Below are 26,463 nucleotides of genomic sequence, written 5' to 3'. Positions count from 1 at the left end.
GTATGAGGCTTGCTGGGCGTAGTAGTCCTGTGTATGAGGCTTGCTGGGGGTAGTAGTCCTGTGTATAAGGCTTGCTGGGGGTAGTAGTTCTGTGTATAAGGCTTGCTGGGGGTAGTAGTTCTGTGTATAAGGCTTGCTGGGGGTAGTAGTTCTGTGTATAAGGCTTGCTGGGGGTAGTAGTTCTGTGTATGAGGCTTGCTGGGGGTAGTAGTTCTGTGTATAAGGCTTGCTGGGGGTAGTAGTTCTGTGTATGAGGCTTGCTGGGGGTAGTAGTTCTGTGTATAAGGCTTGCTGGGGGTAGTAGTTCTGTGTATAAGGCTTGCTGGGGGTAGTAGTTCTGTGTATGAGGCTTGCTGGGGGTAGTAGTTCTGTGTATAAGGCTTGCTGGGGGTAGTAGTTCTGTGTATGAGGCTTGCTGGGGGTAGTAGTTCTGTGTATAAGGCTTGCTGGGGGTAGTAGTCCTGCGTATGAGGCTTGCTGGGGGTAGTAGTCCTGCGTATGAGGCTTGCTGGGGGTAGTAGTCCTGTGTAGAGTCTGCAGACAGGGCGCGGTGCGGGCAGATCTCCAGGTACACTGGTTGGCTGGATCTCCTGGTATTGTGTAAATAATGGCAGCCGCCGCTCCGCCCCCTCGACACCTGTGACCTTCACAAAGGAGGAGCAGCAGCCGCCACCTGCCACAGCTGTCACTGCCACATGACAGCCAGTGACATCCAGAGGACGCCCTCTACCATACACCACCTGCCCCGCCGCTATCTTTCCTTCCCCAATTTATATATCGCAGGCTGGAGGTTATATATATACAGAATCGGGAGATCATAGACAGCGGGCGCCACCGAGACCACAGACCACTGTCACCCATAGCAACCAGCCACCAAGACCGCTGTCACCCATAGCAACCCGCCACCGAGACCACGGACCACTGTCACCCATAGCAACCCGCCACCGAGACAGCTGTCACCCATAGCAACCCGCCACCGAGACCACGGACCACTGTCACCCATAGCAACCAGCAACCGAGACCGCTGTCACCCATAGCAACCCGCCACCGAGACCACGGACCACTGTCACCCATAGCAACCAGCCACCAAGACCGCTGTCACTCATAGCAACCCGCCACCGAGACCACGGACCACTGTCACCCATAGCAACCAGCAACCGAGACCCCTGTCACCCATAGCAACCAGCCATCGAGACCGCTGTCACCCATAGCAACCAGCCACCGAAACCGCTGTCACCCATAGCAACCAGCCACCAAAACCGCTGTCACCCATAGCAACCAGCCACTGAGACCACTGTCACCCATAGCAACCAGCCACCGAGACCGCTGTCACCCATAGCAACCCGCCACCGAGACCACGGACCACTGTCACCAATAGCAACCAGCAACCGAAACCGCTGTCACCCATAGCAACCAGCCATCGAGACCGCTGTCACCCATAGCAACCAGCCACCGAAACCGCTGTCACCCATAGCAACCAGCCACCGAGACCGCTGTCACCCATAGCAACCAGCCACCGAGACCGCTGTCACCCATAGCAACCAGCCACCGAGACCGCTGTCACCCATAGCAACCAGCCACCGAGACCGCTGTCACCCATAGCAACCAGCCACCGAGACCACAGACCGCTGTCACCCATAGCAACAAGCCATTATATCACATCATCACTGCAGATTATACATGATGTGTGACATCATCACTGCAGATTATACATGATGTGTGACATCATCACTGCAGACGGGCGTGACGTCACCGGGCCGGCAGGGAGGGGGTTACAGCGGGGACACGTGCTGCTGTGTTTGGGTTTGCCAGGCCCCGCCCCCTCTCAGTGTAACCCTTTCCTGCCCGCCCAGGACCATCTTCTCCCCGGAGCCTCCACCCACCGCTCTCCCCCCTTACCCCGCGTCTCCTGCAGCGCCCGCCGCCTCCGCCTCCAGTGCCAGACCACCAGCACGGTGACCACGTGACCCACCACCACCAGGGCGGGGAAGAGCCCGGGGCCGGACGGCTGCATCACCGAGTGCCGATCACACACTGCGGATCCCGAGCACTGCCGGCCCGACCCACAGCGGCCCGCCCCGCCTCCTACAGCGACCGGCCACGCCTCCCCCAGCGAGCGGCACACACCGGACACGCCTCCTACACCGGCCGGCACATACTGCTGTTCCCCCCGCACTGTCTCGGCTCTGCTGTTCCCCCCCCCCCCGCACTGTCTCGGCTCTGCTGTTTCCCCCCCCCCCCCCTGCACTGTCTCGGCTCTGCTGTTTCCCCCCCCCCTGCACTGTCCCAGCTCTGCTGTTTCCCCCCCCCCCCCTGCACTGTCCCAGCTCTGCTGTCCCCCCCCCCCCCTGCACTGTCTCGGCTCTGCTGTCCCCCCCCCCCCCCACAGTCTCGGCTCTGCTGTTCCCCCCCCCCGCACTGTCTCGGCTCTGCTGTTCCCCCCCTCCCCCCCGCACTGTCTCGGCTCTGCTGTTACTCTCCCCCCCCGCACTGTCTCGGCTCTGCTGTTAGGGTGGTATTACACAAAGCGATTATCGTTCGAATAATCGTTCAATCGGTCGTATTTGAACGATTATCTTTAAGTGTAATAGTAGACAACGATTAAACGACGAACGATTGGTCGCTGGTCGTTTAATAGGTTTTGAATCTATTTTTATCGTTTGTCTTTTACACATCGTTCGCACATCGTTTGTTTGAATAAGATGTCGTTAGCCGTTCCCTGTTCATTCGCAAATTGAAAGGGGAGTGTTCTTGAACTTTGTTGCTCCAATTCAACCGATAATCTTTCCGTGTAGTAAAACGAACGATTATTAGGCAACCGCTATTGCGATCGTTGGAGATCGTTTATCGTTAATTGAAAAAAATCGCTTTGTGTAATACCACCCTTACTCTCCCCCCCGCACTGTCTCGGCTCTGCTATTTAATCCCCCCCCCCCACCCCCGCACTGTCCCGGCTCTGCTGTTCTGCCCAAATTCCCCCCCCCCCCCCACACTGTCTCGGCTCTGCTATTTAATCCCCCCCCCCCACCCCCGCACTGTCCCGGCTCTGCTGTTCCGCCCAAATCCCCCCCCCCCCCCACTGTCCCGGCTCTGCTGTTCCGCCCAAATCCCCCCCCCCCCCACACTGTCCCGGCTCTGCTGTTCCCCCCAAACCCCCGCACTGTCTCGGCTCTGCTATTCCCCCCCTCCCCCCCCCGCACTGTCTCGGCTCTGCTATTCCCCCCCTCCCCCCCCCCGCACTGTCTCGGCTCTGCTGTTACTCTCCCCCCCGCACTGTCTCGGCTCTGCTGTCCCCCCCCCCCCCCCCCCCACACTGTACCGGCTCTGCTATTCCCCCCCCCCCCCCCCCCCCCCCGCACTGTCTCGGCTCCGCTGTTCCCCCCCCCCGCACTGTCTCGGCTCCGCTGTTCCCCCCCCCGCACTGTCTCGGCTCCGCTGTTCCCCCCCCCCCCCACACTGTCTCGGATCTGCTGTCCCCCCCCCCCCCCCTGCACTGTATCGGCTCTGCTATTCCCCCCCCCCCCCCCGCACTGTCTCGGCTCTGTAATTTCCCCCCCCCCCAGCACTGTCTCGGCTCTGCTATTTCCCCCCCCCCGCCCCCCCCGCACTGTCCCGGCTCTGCTGTCCCCCCCCCCCCCCCCCCTGCACTGTATCGGCTCTGCTATTTCCAACCCCCCCCCCCCCCCCCGCACTGTCTCGGCTCTGCTATTCCCCCCCCCCCCCCCCCCCCGCACTGTCCCGGCTCTGCTGTCCCCCCCCCCCCCCTGCACTGTATCAGCTCTGCTATTCCCCCCCCCCCCGCCGCACTGTCTCGGCTCTGTAATTTCCCCCCCCCCTGCACTGTATCGGCTCTGCTATTCCCCCCCCCCGCACTGTCTCGGCTCTGCTATTTCCCCGCCCCCCCGCACTGTCCCGGCTCTGCTGCCCCCCCCCCCTGCACTGTATCGGCTCTGCTATTTCCAACCCCCCCCCCCCCCCCGCACTGTCTCGGCTCTGTAATTTCCCCCCCCCCCAGCACTGTCTCGGCTCTGCTATTTCCAACCCCCCCCCCCCCCCCCCGCACTGTCTCGGCTCTGCTATTCCCCCCCCCGCACTGTCCCGGCTCTGCTGTCCCCCCCCCCCTGCACTGTATCGGCTCTGCTATTCCCCCCCCCCCCCCCCGCACTGTCTCGGCTCTGTAATTTCCCCCCCCCCCTGCACTGTATCGGCTCTGCTATTCCCCCCCCCCCCGCACTGTCTCGGCTCTGCTATTCCCCCCCCCCCCCCCCGCACTGTCTCGGCTCTGTAATTTCCCCCCCCCCTGCACTGTATCGGCTCTGCTATTCCCCCCCCCCCCCGCACTGTCTCGGCTCTGCTATTCCCCCCCCCCCCCCCCCCGCACTGTCTCGGCTCTGCTATTCCCCCCCCCTGTCTCGGCTCTGCTATTCCCCCCCCCCCCCCCCCTGTCTCGGCTCTGCTATTCCCCCCCCCCCCCTCCTGTCTCGGCTCTGCTATTCCCCCCCCCCCCCCCTCCTGTCTCGGCTCTGCTATTCCCCCCCCCCCCCCCGCACTGTCTCGGCTTTGCGGCTTTTGCTGTTGGGATCGGTCAGCAGTACAGGGGGGGGGGTAGTTTGGGGACCGGTCAACAGTACGGGGGGGGGGGGTAGTTTTGGGGATCGGTCAGCAGTACAGGGGGAGAGGGGGGTAGTTTGGGGATCGGTCAGCAGTACAGGGGGGGGTAGTTTGGGGATCGGTCAGCAGTACAGGGGGGGGGGGGGGAGTTTGGGGACCGGTCAGCAGTACAGGGGGGGGGGGGGGAGTTTGGGGATCGGTCAGCAGTACAGGGGGGGGGGGGAGTTTGGGGATCGGTCAGCAGTACAGGGGGGGGGGGGGGGAGTTTGGGGACCGGTCAGCAGTACAGGGGGGGGTTGGGTAGTTTGGGGACCGGTCAGCAGTACGGGGGGGGGGGGGGGGGGAGTTTGGGGATCGGTCAGCAGTACAGGGGGGGGTAGTTTGGGGATCGGTCAGCAGTACAGGGGGGGGTAGTTTGGGGATCGGTCAGCAGTACAGGGGGGGGGGGTAGTTTGGGGATCGGTCAGCAGTAAAGGGGGGGGGTAGTTTGGGGATCGGTCAGCAGTACAGGGGGAGGGGGGGGTAGTTTGGGGATCGGTCAGCAGTACAGGGGGGGGTTGGGTAGTTTGGGGATCGGTCAGCAGTACAGGGGGGGGTTGGGTAGTTTGGGGACCGGTCAGCAGTACAGGGGGGGGGGGGGGGAGTTTGGGAGGATAATGAGTCGCATCCTGAGAGATGATACTTCCTCCATAGTGCCAGATTCCATATTACACTCCTGTTAACCCCTGATCTGCCACTGGCCTCTCTAATAGCCAGCTGAGGAGATGGCTAATATTCCGTACCGCTCTACACAGGGCTCAACCTATATACTGTGCAGTGTCCCTGTATACTGTGCTGTGCGGTGTCCCTGTATACTGTGCTGTGCGGTGTCCCTGTATACTGTGCTGTGCGGTGTCCCTGTATACCGTGCCGTGCGGTGTCCCTGTATACCGTGCCGTGCGGTGTCCCTGTATACCGTGCCGTGCGGTGTCCCTGTATACCGTGCCGTGTCCCTGTATACCGTGCCGTGTCCCTGTATACCGTGCCGTGTCCCTGTATACCGTGCCGTGTCCCTGTATACCGTGCTGTGCGGTGACCCTGTATACCGTGCCGTGTCCCTGTATACCGTGCGGTGACCCTGTATACCCTGAGGTGACCCTGTATACTCTGCTGTGCGGTGACCCTGTATACTGTGAGGTGACCCTGTATACTGTGCGGTGTCCCTGTATACTGTGCGGTGTCCCTGTATACTGTGCGGTGACCCTGTATACTGTGCAGTGTCCCTGTATACTGTGCGGTGACCCTGTATACTGTGCAGTGTCCCTGTATACTGTGCAGTGTCCCTGTATACTGTGCAGTGTCCCTGTATTCTGTGCTGTGCGGTGACCCTGTATACTGTGCGGTGACCCTGTATACTGTGCTGTGTCCCTGAATACTGTGCGGTGACCCTGTATACTGTGCCGTGTCCCTGTATACTGTGCCGTGTCCCTGTATACTGTGCCGTGTCCCTGTATACTGTGCAGTGTCCCTGTATACTGTGCAGTGTCCCTGTATACTGTGCTGTGCGGTGACCCTGTATACTGTGCTGTGCAGTGACCCTGTATACTGTGCGGTGACCCTGAATACTGTGCGGTGACCCTGAATACTGTGCAGTGTCCCTGTATACTGTGCAGTGTCCCTGTATACTGTGCTGTGAGGTGACCCTGTATACTGTGCAGTGTCCCTGTATACTGTGCTGTGCGGTGACCCTGTATACTGTGCGGTGACCCTGTATACTGTGCGGTGACCCTGTATACAGTCCACTTGGGGGGTGGGGAGGGGTGCGAGGGTCCTGACAGGATGTCATGTACACAGGCTGACATCCATCTGGCGGTGTCCCCTCCGGATACAGAAGCAGCGTGGCTGCCATGAAACCCAGCAGTAGCCTGCAGGGGGCACCGACAGTCCCTGCTGGAACCGCTGTACATAAGCCACACTTGTCCAGGGCTGAAGTGCTGCACTATTAGCAAGAAGAGGGGCACCAGGCAGGTACACAATAACAGGTGCGGCATGAAATATAAACATCTATGACCCCGCCCCCGCGGACTCTACTAGTATTACTGCCTTATAGATGAATGTACAAGCAGGGCTGAGCTCTGTGACCCCGCCCCCGCGGACTGTACTAATATTACTGCCTTATAGAAGAATGTACAAGGAGGGCTGAGCTCCGTGACCCCGCCCCCGCAGACTGTACTAATATTACTGCCTTATAGATGTGTACAAGGAGGGCTGAGCTACATGACCCCGCCCCCGCGGACTGTAGTAATATTACTGCCTTATAGATGAGTGTACAAGGAGGGCTAAGCTACGTGACCCCGCCCCCGCGGACTGTACTAATATTACTGCCTTACAGATGAATGTACAAGCAGGGCTGAGCTCTGTGACCCCGCCCCCGCGGACTGTACTAATATTACTGCCTTATAGATGAATGTACAAGCAGGGCTGACCTCCGTGACCCCGCCCCCGCAGACTGTACTAATATTACTGCCTTATAGATGAATGTACAAGGAGGGCTGAGCTACATGACCCCGCCCCCGCGGACTGTACTAATATTACTGCCTTACAGATGAATGTACAAGCAGGGCTGAGCTATGTGACCCCGCCCCCGCGGACTGTACTAATATTACTGCCTTATAGATGAATGTACAAGCAGGGCTGAGCTCCGTGACCCCGCCCCCGCGGACTGTACTAATATTACTGCCTTACAGATGAATGTACAAGGAGGGCTGAGCTCCGTGACCCCGCCCCCGCGGGCTGTACTAATATTACTGCCTTATAGAAGAATGTACAAGGAGGGCTGAGCTACATGACCCCGCCCCCGCGGACTGTACTAATATTACTGCCTTATAGAAGAATGTACAAGGAGGGCTGAGCTCAGTGACCCCGCCCCCGCGGACTGTACTAATATTACTGCCTTATAGATGAATGTACAAGCAGGGCTGAGCTCCGTGACCCCGCCCCCGCGGACTGTACTACTATTACTGCCTTATAGATGAATGTACAAGCAGGGCTGAACCATATGACCCCCACCCCCGCGGACTGTACTAATATTACTCCCTTATAGATGAGTGTACAAGGAGGGCTAAGCTACGTGACCCCGCCCCCGCGGACTGTACTAATATTACTGCCTTATAGATGAATGTACAAGGAGGGCTGAGCTACATGACCCCGCCCCCGCGGACTGTACTAATATTACTCCCTTATAGATAAATGTACAAGGAGGGCTCAGCTACATGACCCCGCCCCCCGCGGACTGTACTAATATTACTGCCTTATAGATGTGTACAAGGAGGGCTGAGCTACATGACCCCACCCCCGCGGACTGTAGTAATATTACTGCCTTATAGATGAATGTACAAGGAGGGCTGAGCTACATGACCCCGCCCCCCGCGGACTGTACTAATATTACTCCCTTATAGATGAATGTATAAGCAGGGCTGAGCTCAGTGACCCCGCCCCCGCGGACTGTACTAATATTACTGCCTTATAGATGAATGTACAAGCAGGGCTGAGCTCCGTGACCCCGCCCCCGCGGACTGTACTACTATTACTGCCTTATAGATGAATGTACAAGCAGGGCTGAACCATATGACCCCCACCCCCGCGGACTGTACTAATATTACTCCCTTATAGATGAGTGTACAAGGAGGGCTAAGCTACGTGACCCCGCCCCCGCGGACTGTACTAATATTACTGCCTTATAGATGAATGTACAAGGAGGGCTGAGCTACATGACCCCGCCCCCGCGGACTGTACTAATATTACTCCCTTATAGATAAATGTACAAGGAGGGCTCAGCTACATGACCCCGCCCCCCGCGGACTGTACTAATATTACTGCCTTATAGATGTGTACAAGGAGGGCTGAGCTACATGACCCCACCCCCGCGGACTGTAGTAATATTACTGCCTTATAGATGAATGTACAAGGAGGGCTGAGCTACATGACCCCGCCCCCCGCGGACTGTACTAATATTACTCCCTTATAGATGAATGTATAAGCAGGGCTGAGCTACATGACCCCGCCCCCGCAGACTGTACTAATATTACTGCCTTATAGATGTGTACAAGGAGGGCTGAGCCACATGACCCCGCCCCCGCGGACTGTACTAATATTACTGCCTTATAGATGAATGTACAAGGAGGGCTGAGCCACATGACCCCGCCCCCGCGGACTGTACTAATATTACTGCCTTATAGATGAATGTACAAGGAGGGCTGAGCCACATGACCCCGCCCCCGCGGACTGTACTAATATTACTGCCTTATAGATGAATGTACAAGGAGGGCTGAGCCACATGACCCCGCCCCCGCGGACTGTACTAATATTACTGCCTTATAGATGAGTGTACAAGGAGGGCTGAGCCACATGACCCCACCCCCGCGGACTGTAGTAATATTACTGCCTTATAGATGAATGTACAAGCAGGGTTGAGCTACGTGACCCCGCCCCCGCGGACTCTACTAATATTAGTGCTGAGCAGTGATGCAGAAATGACCCCACCCCCATGGATTGTACTAACCCCTCTGGCATGTGTTGCATTCAGTGGTATAACACAACATACCATATACGGCTGTGTTCACACAGTGACACGCTGACCCTGGTTGCGGTTTCCTGCCCTCCGGGGCTCCCCCTTTCTCATGTTCCCCCCTCTCAATTTCTCTGTAATAAGACGCCTGGAAGTTCCCGTCCATCGATAGGTGTGGAGAACACGATGCGCCCAGATACGGATTATAGGACACAGGTCACATGATCAGAATCCAGGGTCACATGGCACATGGTTTGTTACAGTGTGTCTGTGTATACAGAGGGTATGTTACTGTGTGTCTGTGTATACAGAGGGTATGTTACTGTGTGTCTGTGTATACAGAGGGTATGTTACTGTGTGTCGGTGTATACAGTATACAGAGGGTATGTTACAGTGTGTCGGTGTATACAGTATACAGAGGGTATGTTACAGTGTGTCGGTGTGTACAGAGGGTATGTTACAGTGTGTCTGTGTATACAGTATACAGAGGGTATGTTACAGTGTGTCAGCGTATACAGAGGGTATGTTACAGTGTGTCGGTGTATACAGAGGGTATGTTACAGTGTGTCGGTGTATACAGAGGGTATGTTACAGTGTGTCGGTGTATACAGAGGGTATGTTACAGTGTGTCGGTGTATACAGAGGGTATGTTACAGTGTGTCGGTGTATACAGAGGGTATGTTACAGTGTGTCGGTGTATACAGAGGGTATGTTACAGTGTGTCAGTGTATACAGAGGGTATGTTACAGTGTGTCGGTGTATACAGTATACAGAGGGTATGTTACAGTGTGTCGGTGTATACAGAGGGTATGTTACAGTGTGTCGGTGTATACAGTATACAGAGGGTATGTTACAGTGTGTCGGTGTATACAGAAGGTATGTTACAGTGTGTCGGTGTATACAGTATACAGAGGGTATGTTACAGTGTGTCGGTGTATACAGAGGGTATGTTACAGTGTGTCGGTGTATACAGAGGGTATGTTACAGTGTGTCAGTGTATACACTGGTGACCGGCGCAGATAATTTTGGCGCCCATCTGTCCACAAGCAGATAAACAAGTGACGGACCACCCACCAGGACATGGCAGCCCTGACAGCACACAGATCCCCGATGCCATCTCCCAGTGCCCCCTGCCCCACATACCAGGTGAGATGCCAGCTTGTATTACTAGGTTTCTATACAGAGTGGCATCATGGACTGGCACAGACTGGTTGTCACCAGCCCTGGAATAACCCATCCAAAAATAAAGGGGGAGCTGCACCCAGGACCCACCTGGTACAATCTTCATAGGAACCGGGCACAGGAGACCAGAAGAAGCACTGCTCTAGAGGGTGGCGAGGATAGCTCTGCATCCACAGGGGCGAGGGTCCCGAGAGGCAGCCGGGGGGCCGAGCCAGATATAAATAACAGGGCAGCGTCATATGTCACAGACTAACTGGCATTAAGAGCTAAGCCAACAACACAGGACACCGGCGTAACCCAACTCATAGGGAAACCGAGGGGCACAGGGGGAAGGGATGGGCACCACTCAGAGGGAAGGGATGGGCACCACTCAGGGGGAAGGGATGGGCACCACTCAGAGGGAAGGCATGGGCACCACTCAGGGGGAAGGGATGGGCACCACTCAGGGGGAAAGGGATGGGCACCACTCAGGGGGAAAGGGATGGGCACCACTCAGAGGAAAGGCATGGGCACCACTCAGGGGGAAGGGATGGGCACCACTCAGGGGGAAAGGCATGGGCACCACTCAGGGGGAAAGGCATGGGCACCACTCAGGGGGAAAGGCATGGGCACCACTCAGGTGGAAAGGCATGGGCACCACTTAGAGGAAAGGCATGGGCACCACTCAGGGGGAAAGGGATGGGCACCACTCAGGGGGAAAGGCATGGGCACCACTCAGGGGGAAAGGCATGGGCACCACTCAGGGGGAAAGGCATGGGCACCACTCAGGGGGAAAGGGAGGGCAACACATAGGGTGTATGACCCCATCCTCCTCCTCTATAGACAGCACATTACAGTATATAGGGTGTATGACCCATCCTCCTCCTGTATAGACAGCACATTACAGTATATAGGGTGTATGACCCCATCCTCCTCCTCTATAGACAGCACATTACAGTATATAGGGTGTATGACCCATCCTCCTCCTCTATAGACAGCACATTACAGTATATAGGGTGTATGACCCATCCTCCTCCTCTATAGACAGCACATTACAGTATATAGGGTGTATGACCCCATCCTCCTCCCCTATAGACAGCACATTACAGTATATAGGGTGTATGACCCCATCCTCCTCCCCTATAGACAGCACATTACAGTATATAGGGTGTATGACCCCATCCTCCTCCTCTATAGACAGCACATTACAGTATATAGGGTGTATGACCCATCCTCCTCCTCTATAAACAGCACATTACAGTATATAGGGTGTATGACCCCATCCTCCTCCTCTATAGACAGCACATTACAGTATATAGGGTGTATGACCCCATCCTTCTCCTCTATAGACAGTACACTAGAGTATATAGGGTGTATGACCCCATCCTCCTCCTCTATAGACAGCACATTACAGTATATAGGGTGTATGACCCATCCTCCTCCTCTATAGACAGCACATTACAGTATATAGGGTGTATGACCCCATCCTCCTCCTCTATAGACAGCACATTACAGTATATAGGGTGTATGACCCCATCCTTCTCCTCTATAGACAGTACACTAGAGTATATAGGGTGTATGACCTCCTCCTCCTACCCTATAGACAACACATTACAGTATATAGGGTGTATGACCCCATCCTTCTCCTCTATAGACAGTACACTAGAGTATATAGGGTGTATGACCTCCTCCTCCTCCTCTATAGACAGCACATTACAGTATATAGGGTGTATGACCCATCCTCCTCCTCTATAGACAGCACATTACAGTATATAGGGTGTATGACCCCATCCTCCTCCCCTATAGACAGCACATTACAGTATATAGGGTGTATGACCCATCCTCCTCCTCTATAGACAGCACATTACAGTATATAGGGTGTATGACCCATCCTCCTCCTCTATAGACAGCACACTGCAGTATATAGGGTGTATGACCCATCCTCCTCCTGTATAGACAGCACATTACAGTACATAGGGTGTATGACCCCATCCTCCTCCTCTATAGACAGCACATTACAGTATATAGGGTGTATGACCCATCCTCCTCTATAGACAGCACATTACAGTATATAGGGTGTATACTCATCCTGCTCCTCTATAGACAACACATTACAGTATATAGGGTGTATGACCCATCCTCCTCCTGTATAGACAGCACATTACAGTATATAGGGTGTATGACCCCCATCCTCCTCCTCTATAGACAGCACATTACAGTATATAGGGTGTATGACCCCATCCTCCTCCTCTATAGACAGCACATTACAGTATATAGGGTGTATGACCCATCCTCCTCTATAGACAGCACATTACAGTATATAGGGTGTATACTCATCCTGCTCCTCTATAGACAACACATTACAGTATATAGGGTGTATGACCCCCATCCTCCTCCTCTATAGACAGCACATTACAGTATATAGGGTGTATGACCCCATCCTCCTCCTCTATAGACAGCACATTACAGTATATAGGGTGTATGACCCATCCTCCTCTATAGACAGCACATTACAGTATATAGGGTGTATACTCATCCTGCTCCTCTATAGACAACACATTACAGTATATAGGGTGTATGACCCCATCCTCCTCCTCTATAGACAGCACATTACAGTATATAGGGTGTATGACCCATCCTCCTCCTCTATAGACAGCACATTACAGTATATAGGGTGTATGACCCCATCCTCCTCCTCTATAGACAGCACATTACAGTATATAGGGTGTATGACCCCATCCTTCTCCTCTATAGACAGTACACTAGAGTATATAGGGTGTATGACCTCCTCCTCCTACCCTATAGACAACACATTACAGTATATAGGGTGTATGACCCCATCCTTCTCCTCTATAGACAGTACACTAGAGTATATAGGGTGTATGACCTCCTCCTCCTCCTCTATAGACAGCACATTACAGTATATAGGGTGTATGACCCATCCTCCTCCTCTATAGACAGCACATTACAGTATATAGGGTGTATGACCCCATCCTCCTCCCCTATAGACAGCACATTACAGTATATAGGGTGTATGACCCATCCTCCTCCTCTATAGACAGCACATTACAGTATATAGGGTGTATGACCCATCCTCCTCCTCTATAGACAGCACACTGCAGTATATAGGGTGTATGACCCATCCTCCTCCTGTATAGACAGCACATTACAGTACATAGGGTGTATGACCCCATCCTCCTCCTCTATAGACAGCACATTACAGTATATAGGGTGTATGACCCATCCTCCTCTATAGACAGCACATTACAGTATATAGGGTGTATACTCATCCTGCTCCTCTATAGACAACACATTACAGTATATAGGGTGTATGACCCATCCTCCTCCTGTATAGACAGCACATTACAGTATATAGGGTGTATGACCCCCATCCTCCTCCTCTATAGACAGCACATTACAGTATATAGGGTGTATGACCCCATCCTCCTCCTCTATAGACAGCACATTACAGTATATAGGGTGTATGACCCATCCTCCTCTATAGACAGCACATTACAGTATATAGGGTGTATACTCATCCTGCTCCTCTATAGACAACACATTACAGTATATAGGGTGTATGACCCATCCTCCTCCTGTATAGACAGCACATTTCAGTATATAGGGTGTATGACCCATCCTCCTCCTCTATAGACAGCACATTACAGTATATAGGGTGTATTACCCATCCTCCTCCTCTATAGACAGCACATTACAGTATATAGGGTGTATGACCCATCCTCCTCCCCTATAGACAGCACATTACAGTATATAGGGTGTATGACCCCATCCTCCTACCCTATAGACAACACATTACAGTATATAGGGTGTATGACCCATCCTCCTCCTCTATAGACAGCACATTACAGTATATAGGGTGTATGACCCATCCTCCTCCTCTATAGACAGCACATTACAGTATATAGGGTGTATGACCCATCCTCCTCCTCTATAGACAGCACATTACAGTATATAGGGTGTATGACCCATCCTCCTCCTCTGTAGACAGCACATTACAGTATATAGGTTGTATGACCCCATCCTCCTCCTCTATAGACAGCACATTACAGTATATAGGGTGTATGACCTATCCTCCTCCTCTATAGACAGCACATTACAGTATATAGGGTGTATGACCCATCCTCCTCCTCTATAGACAGCACATTACAGTATATAGGGTGTATGACCCATCCTTCTCCTCTATAGACAGTACACTAGAGTATATAGGGTGTATGACCCCATCCTCCTCCTCTATAGACAGCACATTACAGTATATAGGGTGTATGACCCATCCTCCTCCTGTATAGACAGCACATTACAGTATATAGGGTGTATGACCCCCATCCTCCTCCTCTATAGACAGCACATTACAGTATATAGGGTGTATGACCCCATCCTCCTCCTCTATAGACAGCACATTACAGTATATAGGGTGCATGACCCATCCTCCTCTATAGACAGCACATTACAGTATATAGGGTGTATACTCATCCTGCTCCTCTATAGACAACACATTACAGTATATAGGGTGTATGACCCATCCTCCTCCTGTATAGACAGCACATTACAGTATATAGGGTGTATGACCCATCCTCCTCCTCTATAGACAGCACATTACAGTATATAGGGTGTATTACCCATCCTCCTCCTCTATAGACAGCACATTACAGTATATAGGGTGTATGACCCATCCTCCTCCCCTATAGACAGCACATTACAGTATATAGGGTGTATGACCCCATCCTCCTACCCTATAGACAACACATTACAGTATATAGGGTGTATGACCCATCCTCCTCCTCTATAGACAGCACATTACAGTATATAGGGTGTATGACCCATCCTCCTCCTCTATAGACAGCACATTACAGTATATAGGGTGTATGACCCATCCTCCTCCTCTATAGACAGCACATTACAGTATATAGGGTGTATGACCCATCCTCCTCCTCTATAGACAGCACATTACAGTATATAGGTTGTATGACCCCATCCTCCTCCTCTATAGACAGCACATTACAGTATATAGGGTGTATGACCTATCCTCCTCCTCTATAGACAGCACATTACAGTATATAGGGTGTATGACCCATCCTCCTCCTCTATAGACAGCACATTACAGTATATAGGGTGTATGACCCATCCTTCTCCTCTATAGACAGTACACTAGAGTATATAGGGTGTATGACCCCATCCTCCTCCTCTATAGACAGCACATTACAGTATATAGGGTGTATGACCCATCCTCCTCCTCTATAGACAGCACATTACAGTATATAGGGTGTATGACCCCATCCTTCTCCTCTATAGACAGTACACTAGAGTATATAGGGTGTATGAGCTCCATCATCTATACACTGCATGTTAATATGCCACCTTCTCTGCCCCCCTAAGTTAACCCCGTCCTGCCTGCACCCTGTGCTCGCCGCCTCCGGCTTAGGGCTTCAGCTACATTCTGACTATTTAAGGTAATGGAGCAGAACACAGGGAGAAATGGCAGAGACAGGGAACATGAGTGGGGGAAGGAAGGGGAAGCCCAGGGCAAGAGGAGGAAGAGGACAGAGGAGGCTGAGGGGACTCCGGGGGAAAGTGACAGGAAGAAGAGGACAGAGGAGGCTGAGGGGACTCCGGGGGAAAGTGACAGGAAGAGGACAGAGGAGGCTGAGGGGACTCCGGGGGAAAGTGACAGGAAGAGGACAGAGGAGGCTGAGGGGAGTGACAGGAAGAGGACAGAAGAGGCTGAGGGGACTCCGGGGGGAAAGTGACAGGAAGAGGACGGAGGAGGCTGAGGGGACTCCGGGGGAAAGTGACAGGAAGAAGAGGACAGAGGAGGCTGAGGGGACTCCGGGATAAGGGGTGAGACGAAATCAGAGGGGCAGCTATGAGAGGAGAAAAACACTGGAGGCCTAGAGAGGTTCCTGGATGTAGCAACCAGAAAAAAGGCTGGAGGAGGCAGGGGGGGATCTGGTGGGTGGCAATGAAAGTAGAGGAGCAAGACCCTGTGAGCAACAAGAATAAGAAGTGGAGGCCAAGGGTAACCCTGGAGAAAGAAACCTAAAGAGGAGGATAGAGGAGGCCAAGGGAGACTCTGGGGGCAGATAGAAAAAAAAAGAGGCCAAGAGAGGCTGAGAAGGACACAGAGGAGAAGAGAGGCAAATACAGAGATGACATGGGGGCAGGTTTCACAGAGTATTCCAGATCAGTCCCTACATGATGTGGAGCCCACTCACAGACTGCTGCCAGGCAACCGTCCCACCGGCCCTACTACCCCGGCCTCACAGGAGTCTGATACAGCCCTACTACCCCGGCCTCATAGGAGTCTGATACAGCCCTACTACCCCGGCCTCACAGGAGTCTGATACAGCCCTACTACCCCGGCCTCATAGGAGTCTGATACAGCCCTACTACCCCGGCCTCATAGGAGTCTGATACAGCCCTACTACCCCGGCCTCATAGGAGTCTGATACAGCCCTACTACCCCGGCCTCATAGGAGTCTGATACAGCCCTACTACCCCGGCCTCATAGGAGTCTGATACAGCCCTACTACCCCAGCCTCACAGGAGTCTGATACGGCCCTACTACCCCGGCCTCACAGGAGTCTGATACGGCCCTACTACCCCAGCCTCACAGGAGTCTGATACGGCCCTACTACCGCCCTACTACCCCAGCCTCACAGGAGTCTGATACGGCCCTACTACCCCAGCCTCACAGGAGTCTGATACGGCCCTACTACCCCGGCCTCACAGGAGTCTGATACGGCCCTACTACCCCGGCCTCACAGGAGTCTGATACGGCCCTACTACCGCCCTACTACCCCAGCCTCACAGGAGTCTGATACGGCCCTACTACCCCAAGCCTCACAGGAGTCTGATACGGCCCTACTACCCCAGCCTCACAGGAGTCTGATATGGCCCTACTACCGCCCTACTACCCCGGCCTCATAGGAGTCTGATACGGCCCTACTACCCCGGCCTCATAGGAGTCTGATACGGCCCTACTACCCCGGCCTCATAGGAGTCTGATACGGCCCTACTACTCCGGCCTCATAGGAGTCTGATACGGCCCTACTACCCCGGCCTCATAGGAGTCTGATACGGCCCTACTACCCCAGCCTCACAGGAGTCTGACACAGCCCTACTACCCCGGCCTCATAGGAGTCTGACACAGCCCTACTACCCGGCCTCATAGGAGTCTGATACGGCCCTACTACCCCGGCCTCACAGGAGTCTGATACGGCCCTACTACCCCAGCCTCACAGGAGTCTGATACGGCCCTACTACCGCCCTACTACCCCAGCCTCACAGGAGTCTGATACAGCCCTACTACCCCAGCCTCACAGGAGTCTGATACGGCCCTACTACCCCGGCCTCACAGGAGTCTGATACGGCCCTACTACCCCGGCCTCACAGGAGTCTGACACAGCCCTACTACCCCGGCCTCACAGGAGTCTGACACAGCCCTACTACCCCGGCCTCACAGGAGTCTGATACGGCCCTACTACCCCGGCCTCATAGGAGTCTGACACCGCCCTACTACCCCGGCCTCACAGGAGTCTGACACAGCCCTACTACCCCGGCCTCACAGGAGTCTGATACGGCCCTACTACCCCGGCCTCATAGGAGTCTGATACGGCCCTACTACTCCGGCCTCATAGGAGTCTGATACGGCCCTACTACCCCGGCCTCATAGGAGTCTGATACGGCCCTACTACTCCGGTCTCATAGGAGTCTGATACGGCCCTACTACCTCGGCCTCATAGGAGTCTGATACGGCCCTACTACTCCGGTCTCATAGGAGTCTGATACGGCCCTACTACCCCGGCCTCACAGGAGTCTGATACGGCCCTACTACCCCGGCCTCATAGGAGTCTGATACGGCCCTACTACTCCGGTCTCATAGGAGTCTGATACGGCCCTACTACCCCAGCCTCACAGGAGTCTGATACGGCCCTACTACCGCCCTACTACCCCAGCCTCACAGGAGTCTGATACAGCCCTACTACCCCAGCCTCACAGGAGTCTGATACGGCCCTACTACCCCGGCCTCACAGGAGTCTGATACGGCCCTACTACCCCGGCCTCACAGGAGTCTGATACGGCCCTACTACCCCGGCCTCACAGGAGTCTGACACAGCCCTACTACCCCGGCCTCACAGGAGTCTGACACAGCCCTACTACCCCGGCCTCACAGGAGTCTGACACAGCCCTACTACCCCGGCCTCACAGGAGTCTGATACGGCCCTACTACCCCGGCCTCATAGGAGTCTGACACAGCCCTACTACCCCGGCCTCACAGGAGTCTGACACAGCCCTACTACCCCGGCCTCACAGGAGTCTGATACGGCCCTACTACCCCGGCCTCATAGGAGTCTGATACGGCCCTACTACTCCGGCCTCATAGGAGTCTGATACGGCCCTACTACCCCGGCCTCATAGGAGTCTGATACGGCCCTACTACTCCGGTCTCATAGGAGTCTGATACGGCCCTACTACCTCGGCCTCATAGGAGTCTGATACGGCCCTACTACTCCGGTCTCATAGGAGTCTGATACGGCCCTACTACCCCGGCCTCACAGGAGTCTGATACGGCCCTACTACCGCCCTACTACCCCAGCCTCACAGGAGTCTGATACAGCCCTACTACCCCAGCCTCACAGGAGTCTGATACGGCCCTACTACCCCGGCCTCACAGGAGTCTGATACGGCCCTACTACCCCGGCCTCACAGGAGTCTGACACAGCCCTACTACCCCGGCCTCACAGGAGTCTGACACAGCCCTACTACCCCGGCCTCACAGGAGTCTGATACGGCCCTACTACCCCGGCCTCATAGGAGTCTGACACAGCCCTACTACCCCGGCCTCACAGGAGTCTGACACAGCCCTACTACCCCGGCCTCACAGGAGTCTGATACGGCCCTACTACCCCGGCCTCATAGGAGTCTGATACGGCCCTACTACCCCGGCCTCATAGGAGTCTGATACGGCCCTACTACCCCGGCCTCATAGGAGTCTGATACGGCCCTACTACTCCGGTCTCATAGGAGTCTGATACGGCCCTACTACCTCGGCCTCATAGGAGTCTGATACGGCCCTACTACTCCGGTCTCATAGGAGTCTGATACGGCCCTACTACCCCGGCCTCACAGGAGTCTGATACGGCCCTACTACCCCGGCCTCATAGGAGTCTGATACGGCCCTACTACCCCAGCCTCACAGGAGTCTGACACAGCCCTACTACCTCGGCCTCATAGGAGTCTGATACGGCCCTACTACCCCGGCCTCATAGGAGTCTGATACGGCCCTACTACCCCGGCCTCATAGGAGTCTGATACGGCCCTACTACCCCAGCCTCACAGGAGTCTGAAACAGCCCTTCTACTCTGGCCTCACAGGAGTCTGATACGGCCCTACTACCCCGGCCTCACAGGAGTCTGATACAGCCCTACTACCCCGGCCTCATAGGAGTCTGATACGGCCCTACTACCCTGGCCTCATAGGAGTCTGATACGGCCCTACTACCCCGGCCTCACAGGAGTCTGATACAGCCCTACTACCCTGGCCTCATAGGAGTCTGATACAGTCCTACCTTGGCCCTGCTGTATGAGGTCATCGATGTAGCAGCGACCCTCCTCCTCCATGGCAGCGAGTGTCAGCTCTTGTGTTGCAGGGAGGTCGTCTCCTGACACATAGAGGTGTGAGGAGTCCTCCACCCTCCAGGAAGCCTCCACCTCCTGCAGCAGCCAAGCATGTCCCAGCAGAAGAGGCTGCCCGAGCACGCTGCCCGCCAGAATCCACTGCAGCTCCCTATATGGCTCCGGACACTGCAGCAGGAGGCAATGCACTACAACCCCCCTCCCCATCACTATCATCACCATCATCTTCATCATCACCATCCTCCTCCTCATCACTATCATCATCCTCATCATCACCATCATCCTCCTCCTTATCACTATCATCATCACCATCATTCTCCTCCTCCTCCTCATCCTCTTCCTCACTATCATCATCACCATCATCCTCCTCCTCCTCCTCATCATCATCATCATCATCATCATCCTCCTCATCACTATCATCACCACCACCATCACTATCATCACAAGTGACCTCAGAGACACAGAAACAATAAATGTGTCTGTGTTATTGCTCCCCGTTATCAGCCGCTTATCACCGACTCTCCTATTACACTAGCCCCCCCCCCCAGCCTGATGACTACACCATGTGCAGAGCAGCCTCATACCTCAGAGGCTAGTAATTTCTGGAGCCCGTCCAGGTCCCGAGCCTCCCGTATATAACAGCACAGGTCCCGAGCCTCCCGTATATAACAGCACAGGTCCCCGAGCCTCCCGTATATAACAGCACAGGTCCCCGAGCCTCCCGTATATAACAGCACAGGTCCCAGAGCCTCCTGTATATAACAGCACAGGTCCCGGAGCCTCCTGTATATAACAGCACAGGTCCCGAGCCTCCCGTATATAACAGCACAGGTCCCGAGCCTCCCGTATATAACAGCACAGGTCCCGAGCCTCCCGTATATAACAGCACAGGTCCCGGAGCCTCCTGTATATAACAGCACAGGTCCCGAGCCTCCCGTATTTAACAGCACCGCCCTGTCAGGGGAGCTTCCTGTGCTCATCATCTTTATGACATCACAGTTGGGATACTACAGGGAGCTGATCCTTCAATCAGGACATACACATCCAACGTGGGGACTACACATCTGGTATAAGGACTATATCCAGCACAAGGACTACACATCTGGTATAAGGACTATACCCAGCGCAAGGACTACACATCTGGTATAGGGACTATATCCAGCACAAGGACTACACATCTGGTATAAGGACTATATCCAGCACAAGGACTACACATCTGGTATAAGGACTATACCCAGCGCAAGGACTACACATCTGGTATAAGGACTATATCCAGCACAAGGACTACACATCTGGTATAAGGACTATATCCAGCACAAGGACTACACATCTGGTATAAGGACTATATCCAGCACAAGGACTACACATCTGGTATAAGGACTATATCCAGCACAAGGACTACACATCTGGTATAAGGACTATATCCAGCACAAGGATTAGACATCTGGTATAAGGACTATATCCAGCACAAGGACTATGCACCCAACACCCATCCAGAAACCAGGTGTCCAGTTCTGTAGCCTCCAGTGTTGCAAGGACTCTTGGTAAACATGGCTGCCTGCACCTACCTTCCTCAGGAAAGGACTTCACATCTTCAGCAGGGAGAGGAGATCCTTCAGCTTCAGCCTCCGTCTTGGCCTCTGGAGGTCTTTGGTTACTGCTTACAGTTCTGACTTCTTCCCCTTTGGATTGTGAAGATATCTGGGTAAAGGTAACAGTCTGTGACATAGTCTCCTGTTTCTCCACCTTGGACTCTATGGAACTCTGGATAATACTGACAGTGTCCTTCACTGTCTTGACTTCTTTGGACTCTGGAGGTTCCTTGCTAATGGCGACAGTTTCCTGTACAGTCTTGTGTTCCTTCACCTTGGATTCTGAAGGTTTCTCGGTAATAGTGACTGTTTCCAGTAGAGTCTTAGGTTCCTCCACCTTGGATTCTTGAGGTTTCTCAGTAATAATGACAGATTCCTCCTGTACAGTCTTGTGTTCCTCCATTTTGGATATTGGAGGTTCCTTTGTAATGGCGACAGATTCCTGTACAGTCTTGTGTTCCTTCACCTTGGATTCTGGAGGTTCCTTGGTGATAGTGACAGTTTCTTGTACAATCTGGAGTTTCTCTTTCTTGGATTCTGGAGGTTCCTTGGTAATGGTGACAGTTTCTTGTACAATTTGGAGTTTCTCTTTCTTGGATTCTAGAGGTTCCTTGGTGATAGTGACTGTTTCCTGTAGAGTCTTAGGTTCTTCCACCTTGGACTCTGGAGGTTCCTTGGTAATGGTGACAGTTTCTTGTACAATCTGGAATTTCTCTTTCTTGGATTCTGGAGGTTCCTTGGTGATAGTGACTGTTTCCTGTAGAGTCTTAGGTTCTTCCACCTTGGACTCTGGAGGTTCCTTGGTAATGGTGACAGTTTCTTGTACAGTCTGGAGTTTCTCTTTCTTGGATTCTGGAGGTTCCTTGGTGATAGTGACTGTTTCCTGTAGAGTCTTAGGTTCCTCCACCTTGGATTCTAGTGGTTTTTTGGTAATGGTCACGGTTTCCTGTATAGTCTTGTGTTCCTTCACCTTGGATTCTGGAGGTTCCTTGGTAATAGTGACTTTTACTTTAACAGTCTGGAGTTTCTCTTCCTTGGATCCTGGAGGTTTCTTGGTAATGGTCACTGTTTCCTGTATAGTCTTGAGTTCCTGCATCTTTCCACTATTATCGTGTATCTGCTCTCCTGTTGTGGTGACAGTTTTAGGATCCACCAAAAGGACCTTGGACTGATGTCGGACTTCCTTTTTCTCAGTAGTCTTAGAATGGGTCAATGATACAGACTGGACTGGTTTTAGGACTATCTCATCACTCTGTGTCTTGGACAATGAAAATTTCTGAGAAGAAGCCTCTGAAAACTGACTGTGATCCTCGTTGTGGTGGATCTTAAAGTCCTGGACCTCGGTGTGGTGGATCTTGGAGTCCTGGACCTTGGAGTCCTGGACCTCAGTGTGGTGGATCTCGGAGTCCTGGACCCTGGTTTGGTGGACCTTAGAGTCCTGGACCCTGGTGTGGTTGATCTTAGAGTCCTGAACCTCAGTGTGGTGGACCTTGGAGTCCTGGACCTCGGTGGGGTGGACCTTAATGTCGTTTCCTCGAATGTTTTTAGACTCCTGTTGAGTTTTGCACAAAGGTTCTTGGAGGGTGAGGCCATTGGTCACCTGGTTGTGTGGTGGGTGGGTGGCAGATATCTGGGCATCGCTCTTTGGTGACTCTATAACATCAGTTTTGGCTTTTTTACTTTTACCCTTGGACTCCTTCTCTGGACTGACCTGTTCAGTCTTGCCTTGGGTAGGTCCACTAGTCACTTGCCTCAGGCCCTCATCCCTCTGGCCCTGTGATTTGGTCTCTTGTTTATCCTCTTTGGCCCCTGCTAGCTCTGAGGACCCCTGAGTGTGCCCCTCACTAGTTTTTTGTGTTTTTCCTTCCTTTTTGGATTTCCCTGCTTTAGTCTTTGTGGCCTGGCTTATCGAGGTCCCCTCAAGTATGGCCTCGCTATTTGGCTCACTTTTTACCACTTCACTAAGTTTCTTGGCCTTCTTGGGGTCTGTGGCTAGACTGGCCCCGATTTTTTCCTGCCCTTTCTTCTTCTGGTTCTTTGTCTCGTCTACCTTGGTCTCTGTTTTCAGAGGCTCAGTCATTGGACCAGCGGTGACACTAGTCTCCTCCCTCTCTTTTTTGCTTTGCAGCGTCTTGCTTTGCTGCTCAGCTGCAGGTTTGGAGGTCGGGAGCACATGGCTTTGACTCACTACTTCCAAGTATCTGTCAGCAGAAGTGTTATCCCATCCCCACTGTTTAACCTCTTGTATGGCCTCTACTTGTGTAGTACTGACATGGGCACCGGGTGCTTTCACTATCGCTTCTTCCTTTAGCTTTGTTACTTGCCCCTGGTTTCCCTCCTGTGTGGACTCCAGGGCTTTCTCACTAGCCTGTGGCTTTACCCCCTCTTGGTGGACACTGACCTGGAGGGTCTTATGAGAGGACAATACGGAGGACACCACATGGACCTCCACAGATGTCTCTCTAGCAGCACTGTGGGGCAGTGACATAGAGGCCGACAGACTGGACTCCCTCTGGTACGGGGAGAAGACTGAGGCTGGAGCTGTCATAACTGCAGCATTTTCTGTTACAATGGAGGCCTCTTCTTTTCCCATCATGTAACCTATCCAGCTATGAGAGGACACTGACCCCCGGGGCTCCTCCACATGTCTCTTCCTGATCTCTTCCCTCCTGTGAGATTCTTTGGTCCCCCACTTCTCCTCCATATTACTACTGGCCTGACCATCCCTATCTGCCCATCTCTGCCACCCACCTTCTTGACAGCTGTTCTGGAGCACGTGGACCTTGACAGAGGTGTCCTGACCTCTGGGGGGCACTGTCTCCTCCCTCCTGCGATACTCCTGCCTCTCGCCATCGGCCTGGGTTTTTGGGACGTAAGACGTGGGGCCGCGTACGGCTTGGACGTTGGTAGCAGGAGTCCTCCGGGGTAATCCTGGGGGAGCCATGGCACGTCTCACCCGCTGTAGGGAGGCAGGCACGATTTCGGGGGGCAGGTGGAGGTACTGGCGCAGGTAGACGATGCCCTCATTGGTGAGGTACCAGTAGCAATGCTTCCACGCAAACGTCTCCCTGACGTAGCCCCGTGACTTCAGCGAGCCCATGGCTTTGGTGACTTGCAGGTTGGTAACGCCGGGAACCTCAGCGTGGCGACTCTGTGGTCTCTCATCATTCTTAGCCACCATTACTCCATCACGGAAAAGAATCTCGTAGATGGCCCGCAGGCGGTCCCGCGGTATCAGCATCCCTGCCACCATCTTGCTTCTTTGCACCACTTAGAAAAAAGAAGTATAAAAAAAGCAGCAAAAAAAGTGAATAAATAAGAATGAGGAAGTTGGAGGAGCAGCGTCGGCGGTGGTGCTGGCAGCTGATCGCTCCTCTCCACAATCTCTGCAGATCCACAATACGGGCAGCAGCAGCAGCGCAGAGCTGGAAGTTCGCTCCCGGCCGCCCTCCTCCTGCACGTCTCCCCTCCTCGCCCTCTGGAGTGTCAGAGACTCCACCTCCGGGTGTGAGAGGGACTGGACAGAGCCGAGAGACAGCTGAGAGTCCAGGAGACTGTGCCTCAACACGCACAGAAGTGCCAAAGAGTGTGAGAGAGTAAAACACGCGCGCTCGCACGCCCTCCAGCCAGTGAGAGAGGGAGGGGGCAGGGATTCAGGGAGCGGTGCCCCGGTAGAGGTGGTAGAAGGGTATGAATGGCATAGTGATACCATGTGGGGGACACGCCAGCTGCCGGGATGCCTCACACGTGCCCTTTCCTCACACTGACAGGTACCACAAATAGTTAAAGGCGTATATATATAAACCTATATTCCTAGACTGCGGAGGTGACAGATAAAGAATCCTGCAGCAGCTGCTCCCATGTGTCACCCAGCCCCTCCCAACCCCCCCCCCCCCCCAGCTCTGTAGATTGCAAGCTCCGCAGACCACCACCAAAGTCTGCAGATTATGGGGAATCACAGCAACAAGGGGACGCAAGCCACGACATGATCCACAATACACGTATAATGCTCCGATATAATACAAGTATAATGCTCCGATATAATCCACAAATAATGCTCTGATATAACCCCGATGATATAATACACATATACTGCTCCGATATAACCAGGATGATATAATACACGTATAATGCTCCGATATAATACAAGTATAATGCTCCGATATAACCAGCATGATATAATACACGTATAATGCTCCGATATAATACAAGTATAATGCTCCGATATAACCAGCATGATATAATACACGTATAATGCTCCGATATAATACAAGTATAATGCTCCGATATAACCAGCATGATATAATACACGTATAATGCTCCGATATAATACAAGTATAATGCTCCGATATAATACACGTATAATGCTCCGATATAATACACGTATAATGCTCCGATATAACCCCGATGATATAATACACATATACTGCTCCGATATAACCAGGATGATATAATACACGTATAATGCTCCGATATAACCAGGATGATATAATACACGTATAATGCTCCGACATAATACACGTATACTGCTCCTATATATCCAGGATGATATAATACACGTATAATGCTCCGATATAATACACAAATAATGCTCCGATATAATACACAAATAATGCTCCGATATAACCAGCATGATATAATACACGTATAATGCTCCGATATAACCAGCATGATATAATACACGTATAATGCTCCGATATAATACAAGTATAATGCTCCGATATAATACACGTATAATTGCTCCGATATAATACACGTATAATTGCTCTGATATAATACACATATAATGCTCCGATATAATACACATATAATGCTCAGATATAACCGATGATATAATACACGTATAATGCTCAGATATAATACATGTATAATGCTCAAATATAATATATGTATAATGCTC

At 53.1% G+C, this 26,463-nt stretch overlaps 1 protein-coding gene across 19 annotated transcripts in view; it reads right to left on the bottom strand.

The window, feature by feature from the left end:
- Positions 1–26,463, bottom strand: part of PLEC (plectin) — a 297,784-nt gene that overhangs the window by 174,596 nt on the left and 96,725 nt on the right. For 5 of the 19 annotated variants that reach the window (XM_069956878.1, XM_069956877.1, XM_069956880.1 and 2 more), the window contains exon 1: positions 21,540–24,960. The exons of 6 other annotated variants lie outside the window; for them this stretch is intronic. In XM_069956878.1, coding sequence (XP_069812979.1) covers positions 21,540–24,816 — 3,277 coding nt within the window. In that variant the 5' untranslated portion in view covers positions 24,817–24,960. Of the gene's footprint in view, positions 1–1,899; positions 2,048–10,429; positions 10,502–19,904; positions 20,080–21,539; positions 24,961–26,463 lie in introns of those variants that run through there. 8 more of the 19 variants (XM_069956888.1, XM_069956891.1, XM_069956890.1 and 5 more) reach the window with 3 other exon arrangements.

The sequence above is a fragment of the Dendropsophus ebraccatus genome, chromosome 2 (assembly GCF_027789765.1).
Source record: "Dendropsophus ebraccatus isolate aDenEbr1 chromosome 2, aDenEbr1.pat, whole genome shotgun sequence".
Lineage (NCBI taxonomy): Eukaryota > Metazoa > Chordata > Amphibia > Anura > Hylidae > Dendropsophus > Dendropsophus ebraccatus.
This window is presented reverse-complemented; position numbering and strand designations above follow the sequence as displayed.